The 15,204-nt window shown below is 46.6% G+C and overlaps 2 protein-coding genes across 8 annotated transcripts in view; one reads left to right on the plus strand and one right to left on the minus strand.

Moving 5' to 3' along the window:
• Positions 1 to 13,044, minus strand: part of LOC148478988 (speedy protein 1-A-like) — a 38,073-nt gene extending 25,029 nt beyond the window's left edge. For 3 of the 4 annotated variants that reach the window (XM_088455102.1, XM_088455100.1, XM_088455099.1), the window contains exon 1: positions 11,917 to 12,062. The gene's annotated coding sequence lies outside the window, so the exon portion shown is untranslated. Of the gene's footprint in view, positions 1 to 11,916; positions 12,063 to 12,952 lie in introns of those variants that run through there. The other variant, XM_088455101.1, reaches the window with a different exon arrangement.
• The window catches only part of MICALL1 (MICAL like 1), a 202,886-nt gene that overhangs the window by 142,533 nt on the left and 45,149 nt on the right, over positions 1 to 15,204 (plus strand). For 2 of the 4 annotated variants that reach the window (XM_088455095.1, XM_088455097.1), the window contains exons 1-2: positions 11,611 to 12,111; positions 13,357 to 13,405. The exons of 1 other annotated variant lie outside the window; for it this stretch is intronic. In XM_088455095.1, the coding sequence (XP_088311221.1) occupies positions 11,966 to 12,111; positions 13,357 to 13,405 (195 nt within the window). In that variant the 5' untranslated portion in view covers positions 11,611 to 11,965. Of the gene's footprint in view, positions 1 to 11,609; positions 12,112 to 13,356; positions 13,406 to 15,204 lie in introns of those variants that run through there. One more of the 4 variants, XM_088455096.1, reaches the window with a different exon arrangement.

A 15,204-nucleotide genomic window follows, 5' to 3' on the forward strand; every position in this document is an offset into this window, starting at 1 on the left:
TCAGGTGTAAACAACACAACATAACTCTGCATTAATAAGGCAGAAGACTGTGCTGTATAGAAGCCATCAGGTGTAAACAACACAACATAACTCTGCATTAATAAGGCAGAAGACAGTGCTGTATAGAAGCCATCAGGTGTAAACAACACAACATAACTCTGCATTAATAAGGCAGAAGACTGTGCTGTATAGAAGCCATCAGGTGTAAACAACACAACATAACTCTGCATTAATAAGGCAGAAGACAGTGCTGTATAGAAGCCATCAGGTGTAAACAACACAACATAACTCTGCATTAATAAGGCAGAAGACAGTGCTGTATAGAAGCCATCAGGTGTAAACAACACAACATAACTCTGCATTAATAAGGCAGAAGACAGTGCTGTATAGAAGCCATCAGGTGTAAACAACACAACATAACTCTGCATTAATAAGGCAGAAGACTGTGCTGTATAGAAGCCATCAGGTGTAAACAACACAACATAACTCTGCATTAATAAGGCAGAAGACAGTGCTGTATAGAAGCCATCAGGTGTAAACAACACAACATAACTCTGCATTAATAAGGCAGAAGACTGTGCTGTATAGAAGCCATCAGGTGTAAACAACACAACATAACTCTGCATTAATAAGGCAGAAGACAGTGCTGTATAGAAGCCATCAGGTGTAAACAACACAACATAACTCTGCATTAATAAGGCAGAAAACTGTGCTGTATAGAAGCCATCAGGTGTAAACAACACAACATAACTCTGCATTAATAAGGCAGAAGACAGTGCTGTATAGAAGCCATCAGGTGTAAACAACACAACATAACTCTGCATTAATAAGGCAGAAGACAGTGCTGTATAGAAGCCATCAGGTGTAAACAACACAACATAACTCTGCATTAATAAGGCAGAAGACTGTGCTGTATAGAAGCCATCAGGTGTAAACAACACAACATAACTCTGCATTAATAAGGCAGAAGACTGTGCTGTATAGAAGCCATCAGGTGTAAACAACACAACATAACTCTGCATTAATAAGGCAGAAGACAGTGCTGTATAGAAGCCATCAGGTGTAAACAACACAACATAACTCTGCATTAATAAGGCAGAAGACAGTGCTGTATAGAAGCCATCAGGTGTAAACAACACAACATAACTCTGCATTAATAAGGCAGAAGACTGTGCTGCTTAGCAGCTATTTGGTATACAATTTTTTTGTTATTTTTATGCAGCAAAAAAAAGGCTGCATTAAGTACAATGTGCACTGACCTGTAGGCAACCCAAAGTGTGCACTGACCTGTAGGCAACCCAAAGTGTGCACTGAACTGTATGCAATATATATTGCAATAACATTTTTACAATACAACATTATCACCAAATTTTATGAATCCCAATAGGTAGCCGGCTGTATGTGATAGGGTGGGTCAGACGCCAGTTTGAACAGGCCAATACACACATGGCACAAGTATACATTGTGGCCCTGTGTTTAGTGACCTTGTCCAAACAGCGTCGTCACCATGCAGCCGGCACCGATTGGAAGTCATAAAATTTGGTGACATTTTTAAAAGCAAGAAAAAAAAGCCCAACACATAACTGTATAACGGGGCGATTCATCTTCTGCATCCAGCAGAGCATTAAATATGGTAGTGCTGCTGTTTGGGGTGCTGGGTGGGGGACTAATATCTAACTGGCCTGGGGGGGGCCTGACATAGGTTTTTGGGGCAGGGGAAAGGGGGAAAATAGCATAGGGTCAGCTATATACGTTGAATTGTGGATATTTTTGCTCATGCATCTACTCAATAGGTCATAATTTAACCTTAGAAAATTTTTTGGGGTATCCTCATCAAATTTTCTGAAAGTGCTATTTACATGGGCCGTAAAGTCATCTTTAGAATCAGGAGGTTTTTGAAGCAGCCGTTCTGCATTGTGTAAAAATATGTCCTCCTGTTCCGTATGGTTCTCCTTTGTTTTTTTTGGGGTTGTTGGAAAGAGGATGAGGGTCCAGGTGCAATGGGTGTTGCCAGTTGTGTATTCTCCACCTCACTGTCACCACCGAGCAGACTGAGGTCCGATGTGGATCCCAAATCAGGGTCTTGGGTGGGAGTCTATATTGGAGAAAAAAATATTATAGTCATGTTTTAACCCCTTTTTCTACTATTTTTACAGTTTCCTAACACCGGGGAGGAGTGGAAGAGCATCGCTGAAGATTTTGAACAACATTTGAATTTGGAGGAGCCATCGATGGGAAACACATCCGCATCAACCCACTTGCCAACACCGGATCATATTACTACATCTACAAAAGGATTCTTCAGCATCGTTTTCATGGCAGTGGTGAATGCCAACTACGAATTTCTGTTTGTGGATGTCGGCAAGAATGGCCGTGCTTCATATGGTGGGTCCTTCAAACAGACGACTTTCTACCAAAGACTCACCAACAAAAACCCTTAACTTGCCCTCACTGGACCAGAGAAAGCACGGCCTAAATTACATTTTCGTCGCAGACGAGGCTTTTGCATTACATGAACATGTATTGAAGCCATTTGCACAGAGGGGCCTGACCAGAGAGAAGAGGATCTACAACTACCGTCTATCCCGGGCACGACGCATTGTGGAAAATGCTTTTAGAATAATGAGCAACCGCTGCCGCATTTTCCACACCACCATCAACCTACGTGTGAAGATAGACTGGGTCGTGATGGCGTGCTGCATAACTTTCTGCGAAGAAAAACTACCCAACGAGGACCAGTCCCAGCTAGAGCAGAAGATGTAGGACCCCTGGAGAACATTGGACATTTTACATCTGTGTCTGCACCACCAATTACAACAACATCCACCGCACATGCCAAAGAAGTGAGGGAGGAGTACATGGCCTATTTTAACGGACCAGGTGCTGTGCCATGGTAGGGGGACTGTCTGTGAACTTACTAAATTGGACATTTTGGATTTCCCCCCCAAAAAATTAAGGATTTTGGTTTAAAACTTTGTCACTACTTACCAAGACTTCTGCAGACGGAATGGGTATGATATACCGCCGGCCGCACGGCGGTTCGATTCCCGTCAGCGGCAGCCCGACAGGAGCAGAGTGCGACGCAGCGGAAGCCCGACAGCGCTGGAAATCCCGATCGTGGATAGGTAAGTATCCACTAACCTAACCTAACCCCCCTAACCCTCCTTAGGGGTGCCTAACCCTAACTTCCCCCCCAAGTGCCTAACCCTAACCACCCCCTTCCCCGCTGCCTCCACCTAAGTCCCCCGGGGGGTGCCTAACCCTAAGTCCCCCCCGGGAGCCCTAAACCTAACCCTCCCCCCCGCGGCTGTCCGCTCGCAGCGCCCGTCATCACTACGATCGTGATGCCGGGCGCCGGTCTCCCGGCGTCGGGGAAATGCGGGCGTCTACATCTAGACGCCCGGCATTTCGCCCTTGCCGGGATAAGACAGTCGGGAAGCCGGCTGCCGGTATATAGGCAGTCAGCTTCCCGATTGCTTCCCCTGCAGACGGTCCAGGCACTTCTGCAATCTCCTCTTCTCCCTCGCGCTCAGCCATCAAGACGACAGATTCCCTTTGAGGCTCTTGATCACTGATGAATGACATCATATGGTAGTACCAGAGCGTGGGCTCATATGTATCATCTGTACCCGCTCCTGATCTTTTGGAGTCATCCACCTTCTTTTTTTCTTTTATGTACACTGTCCTGAGGTTTTGAATCTTCTGCCGGACAGTTTTCAGGTCTGCATCAGTAATGTACTTTTTCGTATACTCCAAGAGCAGCTCTAGTGCGGCCAACTTGTTGTGGTACTTGCAAGAATTGATCCTCCACAGACACTCTTTCGAGTGCAGGATTTTGATGAATCCTGTAACGAACTCACGTTCACTATCCATGGACATATCTATGAAGTGGAAAAAAAAGGAGGACATATAATTATTAGTGTATATAGTTTTGTTATATTTTATGTTGTTATGGTTACATTTTTGTATGTTTTAATATTTTCATTTTACAGGTTTTTAAAGGTTTGGTAGGTATGGTATTGTATTCGTGTTTTCTTTTACTGGAATGTCATGTGTTTGTTTTGTGGTATTTTAATGTTTTTCTTTGTTTTACAGCATGGGTCTTCCACCTTTGGTCCTCCAGCTGTTGTGGAACTACAGATCCCAGGATGCCCTGCCGCAGTTTTAGCATGCTGATATTTCCAAACCTTGGCAGGGCATGCTGGGATGTGTAGTTCCACAACAGCTGGAGGACCAAAGGTCGGGAATACATACGAATTACCGCCGGACTTCAACTCCCGACAGCGGCAGGCCGACACGGCTGAAAATACCGATCGTCCCCAGGTAAGTATGAACTAACCTAACCCCACTAACCCTCCCTTAGGGGTGCCTAACCCTAATCCCCCCTTCCCCACCGCCTAAACCTAACTCCCCCAGGGAGGTGCCTAACCCTAAGTCCCCCCAGGGGGTGCCTAACCCTAACCCTAACCTCCTGGGGGGGTGCCTAACCCTAAGTCCCCCCCGGGAGCCCTAACCCCCCCCCCCGCGACTGACCGCAGTGGCGCCCGGCATCACTTCAATCAGGATGCCGGGCGCCGGTAAAATGACCAGAGTCTACATCTAGACGCCGGTCATTTCACCCTCACCGGGATATGACAGTCGGGAAGCCGGCTGTCGGTATAATGTCAGCCGGCTTCCCGATTGCATACCAAAGGTTGAACAATCCTTTTTTACAGGAATGTTGTGTGTTTTGTAAATGTAATGTTTGTTTGTGTGGTGTTTTTTTGGTTACAGTAAACACGTTTTTTTTTGTTTGTTTTTTAAGTTTTATTACTTTAAATGTATTTGTATTTTATCTGTATTGTATTTGTAAATTTGTTTTGACAATTATTTTATGTAATTTCAATATGAAGAATCTTCCTGTAATGTATTTGTTTATCTTGTTTAAATATATTTGTTTATTAATTTTTTAAAAAGTTGAATTGTTTTCTAATTTATTATTAGGTGGGCCCATGACATTGGTGGCTAGTTGGTTTGGTGGGTGGCACACATTGGTGGGCAGTGGGGGAGCTAAATGCATGACCCAGCCACCGCCCGCCTCATTACGGCGGGCGGTGGCTGTGTCATGCATTTATTACCTGGGGGGGCACATATTTTTGGGCACTGGGGGAGCCTAATGCATAACCCAGCCACCACCCGCCTCATTACGGCGGGCGGTGGCTGGGTCATGCATTTATTACCTGGGGGGCTCACACTGGTGGGCAGTGGGGGGGCACATATTGGTGGTCAGTGTGGTTGCATTTAAACTGTACAAATATACTCACCAAACTTCCAACAAAACAACACTTCAGTGTGCAGGCTCCAGTGTGCGGCTATCTTCCTCCATACACAATGCTGCACAAGATGGCGATGGGGCGTGCACAGGAAGCGGTCAAATTTCGCGTTGTGCGATGAATCGTACGATTCGTCGTGAGAAAAAAAAACCCTCATGATCAGCTCCCATCGTGATCCAGGTTGGCTAATCTGACCTACAGCACGGAAGATAAGAGGATGCGAGGTACGACGAGTGGGGACGCGCATCGGCATCATGCTCATGAGTATAAACTCACGATTTGGACTTATTTTACCCGATTCGTCATCACGATTCGTCGAAAACGGACGAATTGGATGAAAAATCGCTATGTGTGTGGGCACCTTTAGGAGACAGAGTGAAAAGTGGCGTAACTAGGTTATTTGGAGCCCAGGACAAATTTTAAAATGGAGCCCCCGCATGCGAGCGCCTTCGGCGCGTGGAAAAAAATGGCCGTGGTCACAAGGGGCGGTGTCACTTAACAATGGGGCGTGTCAACAGGACACATATACGCCTTTCTCGTCACTCTTAACATTCCTTTCCATATGCACCTTAACCCCTGTAGTGCTCCTTATACAGTCTGACCTATGCAGTGCCCCCAGTAGTAGTCCTTCTTATGCAGACCCACAGTAGTGCCCCTTGTACAGTACCCCCAGTATCCAATATCCCCAGTAGTGGTCACTCTTATGCAGGCCCCCAGTAGTTCCGCTTGTACAGTACCCCCAGTAGTGGTCCCCCTTGTGCAGCTCCCCATTAGTTCCCCTTATACAGTGCCCCAGTAGTGGTCCCCCTTATGCAGGCCCCCAGTTGTGCCCCTTATACAGTGCCCCCAGTAGTAATCCCCTTTATGCAGCCCCCCAGTAGTGGTCCCCACTATCCAGTGCCCCTTGAAGTGGTCCTCCCTATTTAGTGCCCCCAGTAGTAAGCCCCTTATATAGTGCCCCCAGTAGTATTCCCCCCCTTATGCAGTGCCCCTTATATAGTGCCTCCAGTAGCAGTCCCCCCATGCAGTGCCCCCAGTTGTGGTTCCCCCTATGCAGTGCCCCCAGTAGTATTCCCCCCCTATGCAGTGCCCTTTATATAGTGCCCCCAGTAGTGGTCCCTGATGGAGTGCCCCAGTAGTAGTCCCCCTGATTAGTGCCCCCAGTAGAGATTCCCCCCAGTGGTGCCCCCAATTACTGCCTCCAGTAGTAGTCCCCCCAGTAGAGGTTCCCCCCAGTGGTGCCCCAAAAAGTAGTCCCCCCGATTAGTGCCCCAAGTAGAGGTCCCCCCAGTGGTGCCTCCAGTAGTAGTCCCCCCCCAATTGGTGCCCCTAGTAGAGGTTCCCCCAATTACTGTCCCCAGTAGTAGTCCCCCAGATTAGTGCCCCCAGTAGAGGTGGAATCGGTATGGAATCTCGGCTGCCGCATAGCCGGCAGTTCGATTCCCGGCAGCGGCAGCCCGACAGATCAGCAGAGCACGGCAGCGGAAGCCTGACAGCACTGGAAATCCCGATGGTCCCTAAGGTAAGTATAAACTAACCTACCCTAACCCTCCTTAGGGGTGCCTAACCCTATCCCCCCTCTAAGTGCCTAACCCTAACCCCCCCTTCCCCGCTGCGTAAACCTAAGTCCCCCCCCGGAGGTGCCTAACCCTCCCTCCCCCTAGCCTAGCCCTAACCCTCCCGCAGGGGTGCCTAACCCTAAGTCCCCGCTGGGTGCCCTAAACCTAACCCTCCCCCCCTGCGGCTGTCCGCTCGCGGCGCCCTGCATCCCTTCGATCGGGATGCCGGGTGCCTGTCTCCCTGCGTCGGGGAAATGACAGGTGACTAAATATAGAAGCCCGGCATTTCACCCTCGCCGGGATATGACAGTCAGTATTAAGGCAGTCGGTTTCCCGATTGTATACCGTAGAGGTCCCCCCCAGTGGTGCCTCCAGTCGTAGTCCCCCCAATTAGTGCCCCCAGTAGAGGTTCCCCCCCAGTGGTGCCCCCAATTTTTGAGCCCAGTAGTAGTCCCACTGATTACTGCCCTCAGTAGTAGTCCCCCCGATTACTGCCCCCAGTAGAGGTGCCCCCCCCCTCCCAAATACATAGCAAAAAAATAAAATAAAACGTACCTGATTTCACGCTCCTGCTGAAATCTATGAGAGTCTGTTTAACTCTCATTGGCTGCTGTTTAACACACACACATCTCCGCCAGCACTGGCGGAGATGTGTGTGCAGCAGCAGCAGCCAATGAGAGTTGTCTGACTATCATTGGTTGCTGATTAACACACACATCGCCGCCGCGCGGCGGTGATGTGTGTTAGCACAGCCTGAGCCCGTTCGCCTCCCACCCTCCTCCTGGTGCTATAGGGCAAGCGCTCAGAGGGAGGGAAGGGGCTCGGCTGTGCAGTACAGGACCGGCGCTGGGAAGCCTAGAGCCGGTCCTGTGTAAATGTGTAGTGCTGACTGCACTCACTGCGGTCGGCACTACACTGGGTAACTAGGACGGGCCGGTACCGTAGCCGGTGGCGCCCCCCACCCGCGACGCCGGTCCCACGGCACGTGCCCCGCTCGCCCTGCCCTAGTTACACCACTGCTCCTAACACTGCTTAGTAAATAGACCCCTTAATATGCATGTAGGACCTCTTCATATGTTTTGCTTATCCTAAGGGACATGCTGTATATACAATCTTTCAAAAAGGGATCTTTAGAAGATTGATGATACTTGTGTTTCCTCGGTACACCAATTATTCTTATACATGATACATCCTTTCGGCTGCCCTCAGTCTCCTTTGAAGACCTGCTTTCACCAATATAAATACTTTGAGCTGCTGGAATAACAAGATCTGTGCAGCGATAGTAGGATATTAGTGCTGGATCGATTAATACGGGCCATACATCTACGACCTGATTCCCAGTTCTGACGATTGGATCAGCGATAAAAAATGTGAATCTTCGGACATAAAAAGTTTAGCGATCTACCGGCGGATTGGGGAAAAACAGCTTGTTATAAATCCTCGACTCGCCCATCGCAATCATTTTTGGTCGGGATCAGTGAATCAAGAATTTCCGCGATTCCGCAAACCCGGCAGAAATGGAAATTGGAGCAATACATCGCAGATGAATGGGCCCCATTACTTATAAATAGCAACATTGTACAATGTTAGTGTAACCCACGGGGTGATACATTGTGCAATATATTATGGTTTGCTAACTCCACTATTGGAAGCCATATAACACTAACTACAAATCAACCTAGCAGTTTTATTAATATGATTTATACACCACTAGGGGCCTGATTCAGGACGGATTACAATTGCGATCGCAGCTGCGATTTTTGCACAGAATGCAGCTGCGGAAATATGCTACTGCTTGCCAAAGCTCAGCCGACATAAAGACGCCCACTGCTGCTTTCTCATATCATCCAATTTCACTGCGTAAACATCAGTATCATCAACGCACATCGGCCAGTCACACAGCATTTACACCAGCTGTCATGCTGTGTATGCAATAGCAGTGGCTAATTTATGCACGCCTATAATATGGCGTTCAAACGGACAGACATGCCTGCGTTCTTCTGACAGCACCGTCGCCACCCCCAAACGTTGACAGCCTATCACTCACTTTACGATAAACTCCTCTGTGCGTCTGCAGTCACAGTGCAATTGCTGCGCACGCGCAGTGTTGCCTATACGCATGCACGATGGCAAACAATTGATCGATGTGCATCCGCAGTTGCACTTGCGTTTGGTACTGAATCAGGCCCTATAACCTTTCAGGAGTTTATGAGAACATCCGTTGCCCTCTGCATTATATGGCAGGCACTGCCATGCCCGCTAAATTATATGCTAAGCACAGCGACACTGTCTACATTATATGCCAGTGTAAAGCTCTCTGCATTTTATGGCAGGCATTGATGGTCTCTGTATTATATGGTGGTCACTGCGATGCTCTCTGCATTATATGGCAGGCATTGTGATGCTGTTTGCATTATATTGTGGGCACTGATGGTCTGTATTATTTGGCGGTCTCTGCGACGCCCTCTGCATTATATGACAGTCAGTGCAACGGCCTCTGCATTATATGACGGTCACTGCAATGCGCTCTGCATTATATGGCGGGCAATGCGACGCTCCCTGTATTTTATGGCTCTCACTGCTGTTTCAAAGGCATCCAATAATGACAAACATTACATGCTAGTTCCAAATGGCCATGTTGTGCAAACAAAGGTAAACAGACCACACCCCAACACAGGTAGATGCACTTTGTAAACACTTACATGGCACCCCAAGACAGGGCCTCCATCAGGGGGGGATTGCCGGAACTGTAGTACCGGGTCCGGACACTGGCAGAACAGCGGGGGCCCGTCCACTATTACTGCCAATGCACATTGTGTCAGTCCCGGGTCCCATAATTTGTTATGGCAGCCTTGCCCCTAGATGGCATTAAAAACAAAAGACTAACATTACACTAACAACTGTGGCACTCTCTGGATTATATGGTGCTCACTGCGATGCTATCTGCATTATCTGGCAGTCAATGCGATGCTCTCTGCATTACATGGTGGGCACTGCAATGCATCCAGTATGTGATCCTGTGACTAGAGCAATGACACAGGCAACCAGCACTTATACAATGAGTGCTGCACTATTCCCATAATACTGATACCATGGGGTAAATTTACTAAAGTGCGGGTTTTTAGAAGTGGAGATGTTGCCCATAGCAACCAACCAGATTCTAGCTATTATCTTCTAGAAGGTGCTAGATCAATGTTAAGTAAAATCTGATTGGTTGCTATGGGCAACATCTCCACTTCTAAAAACACACCCTTTAGTAAATATGCCCCCATGTGTACTGAGAAGCCACACCATCGCCTTGCACAAAAAAAAATCCCTAGTTTGCAGTGGGGGCTCCAAAGTACTAGTTCAGTCACTGCAGGTAAGCACAATTTATTTAATTTAATTTTTTTCTGTATTTCTCCCTAAGAATGTTTGGCCTAGCGGTGCCATAAAAAATGCTTATACGCTAGGGCAGTGGTTCCCAAACTTTTCTGAATCATGGCGCCCTAGAGTATCAGCATTGTTTTCACTGCACCCCTAAACCAAAAGTTTTGTTATTGAGAAATTCAGAAAAAATGTAGTGAAGTAGTAGAGTGAAGTACAATAAATTGTGCTTACCTGTAATCCTTAGGTTTGGTTATATAGAGGTGGACAGGTTTGTGCTTCTGTTTGCAAACATATTTACATTACATTGACCATAAAGAATTTGATTTGGTGCTGGACCACTAACCTGAGGCACCCCTGCAAGTGTCCCGAGGCACCCCAGGATGCCAAGGCACACAGTTTGGGAACCACTGCGCTAGGGAGCCATGATTCAAGACAGTTTGGGAACCACAACCTAGATAACTCCTGATCTAATGTAAAAACCAAAAGGTCATAATAATACCACAGACATTGTGTATATAATGCGGCTGCGCCAGATCTTTGAGAGTCCAAAACTTTTATTGTGCTCCTTCTTAAGGACAATGCGAATATTAGAAATTTTATTTTTAAACCTGAGAGATTGACATCAGATCAATATGACTTAAGCTGGGTACACACTAAAGCGATAGATCGTTCCGATGCGGATCGGAACGATATATGGACCACATCGCTCAGTGTGTACAGATGATTGCACACTCATGTGCGTTGTTCGTCGTATCGCCTGATCTGCTGTACATGCACGGCATATCAGAAGAACTGACGGCTCACACCATGCTTCTGGATGCAGCGAGGGAACGATATATCGGGCGGTCGTACACCAGAACGTGTAGTGTGTACGGACCGCCGGCTATATTGTGCAGTTGCATCTGCCGTTGCTGGGTACACACATTGTCCAGTGTGTACCCAGCTTTAAAAACCTCAGAAATGGCAATGTCCTTTTTTTCAAGAATCAGATATGCTTCATGAGCCCTATGTACAGCAAATAAATTCATTGTTGTGTTCAGTGGACTCAGAAGTGCTGTGGGTGTTCACTAACTGTACAACGGGTTGTGTAGTTTCTGTACACAGACTGTGCAACGGATTGTATATCGTTGTGTGTGTATGTACGCTGACTACAGCGGATTGTGTAGTGTTGTTTGTGTACACTGACTGTACAGCAGATTGTGTAGAGTTGTTTGTGTACACTGACTGTACAGCGGATTGTGTAGAGTTGTTTGTGTACACTGACTGTACAGCGGATTGTGTAGTGTCGTGTGTACACTGTACAGAAGATTGTGTAGTTAGTGTGGCGTACTAGTGTGTAATGTACACTGACTACTGTAGATTGGAGAGAGATCAGGTTACTCCCCCTATCTCGGTGCAGGAGGAGGAGGAGCTGTAGGCGGGGGCAGCACAGAGACAGACACCGCCCGGCAGAGAACGACCGATAGAGACCTGGGGAGAAATCCTGAGATACCCGACCCTGGAACACAGACACCGGACGCCCAGGAACCGGCAAGCCCACACTGTGACTCGGCCGCTGTTGTACACCCTCCTCACTGCTAGGCCCCAACCTCATAGATAGCACTGTGTCTGCCCATCATTGCTGGGTGCCAGTGATCAGATGAAGCTGTCCCCCTCACCCTGACCTCCCCTGTCACCTTGCGCGGCTCACTCTCCCTGCGCCCGAGTCCTGCGCTGGCCCTTACAATGATGTCTGCCTCCAGGACCCTCCAGCTTTGGTGCTCCCTGCAATGCCAGGGGTACCACGACGTCCGGATTTCTGACCTGAGCTCCTCTTTCCGTGATGGGCTGGCCTTTTGCGCTCTTATCCACCACCACAGACCCGATCTCATGTGAGTACCACCCCCTTCCTGGGTCCAAGAGCTTGCCATCTACTATGAGAAACCAGAATAGTCCTATCAGATGTCATAGTAGGAGCACTGGGACCTGCAACTTCAATATAACTTTATCAGACATATTTTAACCCTGTATTGGTAATGTGATGCTCTTCTGATGTTTTCCTACGTAAGGGTTAAATATCTTGATGTGTGTTAAATTATACTATTTAGTGGTTATTCATATTTTAATGGCTTTAATGAAATAATGACATTTTAAAATATAATTGCTTATTTTATTTAAATGCATTTGTTCACATAAAGGCATTTTCATTAAGTATTTTATTGTCCACGTTTTACTCATAAATTGCTACAGACCTTAATTGCATGTTTCTTTTTTATGGGTTACATTTCTGCATTTTTATTTTCTTAAGAATTCCTATTAATTGACCTAGGGCATGAGACAGACTGGTGTGCCTCTGATTCATACTCATGAGTTACTGGGAAGTGATGATGTACTGTACTCACTGCATTCAATTTCACATATTTATTGCTGTAAACATACTATACTTGTACAATCATGTATTTATTGTTACACTTTGCATGGCAATGTGGTTTGTGTTACTGCTTACTCAATGCAAGCACAGGGGATGGGTATGGGATGCCGGCGCTCAGGAACCCAGCGGTCAGAATCCCGACGCCGGCATCCCGACCGGGTTACAATACCGACACCTGTTTGTCGGTATCCTAACCCTCCCCCTAACCCTCACTCCCCGATGCCTGAACCTAAACTCCCCCTTCCTGCACCCTAAACCTAACCCTCTCCCACCTTAGTGCCTAACCCAACCCCACTACTTACCTTCAGGATGGCGGCACCGGGATTATGATAGGTATTGGGATTACGGCGCTGGCATTCTGACCGCCAGAATCCCCGCGGTCAGGATATTGATGGTATCCCCAAGCACAGTAGGGCTTTGCAGTATATGGTTGAGAGTGTGTTCCGGTTCTTTTTGGCAGTTTAGAGAGTATCATATTTTTGTGAGGGGAATTTGAAAATGTTCCCCCTCCCTAGCCTGCCAGCATGTGTCTATATGTCTGTAGCAGTACACAGCTGCTGTAATGCCCACCTGTCTATGAGTTTAACATTAATAAAAGTGGCTTTGTGCGCTGTAACAGACACACATGCTGCTCTGAGCTATACAATCCCAGCTTTCATCCTCCTCCTGCTGACACTCATGTGTACCTCTCTCATTTCATCCTTAGAGACTTTGATTCCCTTTCCAAAGAAAATGTCTTCGAGAACAACCGGCTGGTGAGTTGTAAACTGGACATGGGGGCTGGTACTGTAGGAGTGATTTGTGGAGTGTATTCTTCATGTCGGCAGCATAAATGGGACATGTGCTGCAGTTTCCTGTCAATATCCACCTACAGATGGGTCCACATACATCTATCCATGCATTTGAAGGTAAAAAGATGCACGGTGCCACGCCACAGAATGGCGCGACTAGAAGGCCTGTTTAACGCACAAGGAGGCTAGATGTATGAGGACACATCCGTATGCAATAATATAGAGACCAAGGGGTAATTTATTGGAAAGGAAAGGATAAATTACATTTACAGTTTTTGACCGAGGTTATATAAACAATGGACATCTACACATAGCTGTACTCTCTTTTGCATACTCCAGTGATAATTACGAGCGTTATTGTGCTCAGCCTGTGTGTGTATATATATATATATATATATATATATAATATATAGAACTGTGTAAGTCCGCACTCAAAGCTAAATATAGGTTGGTATTGCGATGGTGCTCCTCATGAATCCCACAGGTATCTACAAATTATAGAAAAATAGAAAAAGGGCTAATGTGGTGATACTCTGACCTGTTTGCACCTTGTGCCATTGTCCTGGTGACGGTTCCTGTGGGGACCGAAACTTCGACTGTTATGACATTTTAAGTGAGTTACAAATAAAGGTGTGATTTACCTGGTGAGTGCCCTTTTTATATATATATATATATATATATATATATATATTGTTTTCGTATGTGTGTGGTAGTAAATTAGGTAAGAAGGGCTAATGGATAGAGAAAATTATTTTATTGGTTAATCACAGTGTTAACCTGTTGACATACAATGCATGCAGGGGGATGAGTACACATGTCCTTGTACAATAGACATAATACAGTTGGGGGTAGATACAGGCAGTAAATTACACAATAAAGCAATAAAACTTGAAACAATGAGTATGCAAAATGAACAATTTGTGAATAGTTGTCCACAGATAGTGGTTCACAGCAGTCAGTATTTTGATAAACTGTGTGCAGTTCTCGTAAACTAGTTGAAGAATGGTAATACGCTGTGCTGCTAGGAGTTCAGTTCTATTCTAATGCTGGTCTTTATATGAGTGTGCAGATTAAGTTACCTCAGTTTGTGATGTATGTGCACTGTAATTGGCAGTGTGGAGGGTTGGCTTTCCTGCCTTTCAAGAGATGCTGCAGACAGCGTACCTGTTTAGGGAGGACCTCAATCTGCCCAGGGGCCTGCTGTTCAGATATTCCTTGCCTCAAATTGCTCGGATGCGGAGCTTGCTGTATGGCGTCTTCTCCTTCCTGTCCCTTGTTACAGCTGCAGATGCGCCGGCTGTGGTGGATTACTGCGGGCTTCCGGGTACGACACTTCTGGGTTATCGTCGCATGACACGCGCCTGCCGGGTACCTGGGTAATGCTGATACCATACTTTGCTTGTTTGGTACATGAGACCAAGTTTCGTAGATCTGGCCATTTGTTGGTTGTGCATGTGACCAGCTAAAGTCACTTCAAATATGTGGAAATAGGTTACTTTGTTATTGGACATTTTTTTATCAAATGAATACACAATTTTATCTACAATTGTTACATTAATAAATGAGTCTATTAAGCTTTGCTTTATGACATCGCTGTACGACAGTACGAAGTATATAATTGTTGCCAGAGCCATAACTAGACTTTTTGGTGCCCTGTGCCAGAAAGAGCATTGGCGTCCCCCTCATTTTTCAAAGGGACATAATGCACCCAAAAAAGGGAAATGGCCTCATGAGGAAGGGCCAGGGAAGAGATAGGAGAGGCC

The sequence above is a fragment of the Taudactylus pleione genome, unplaced genomic scaffold (assembly GCF_031769625.1).
Source record: "Taudactylus pleione unplaced genomic scaffold, aTauple2 ptg000642l, whole genome shotgun sequence".
NCBI lineage: Eukaryota > Metazoa > Chordata > Amphibia > Anura > Myobatrachidae > Taudactylus > Taudactylus pleione.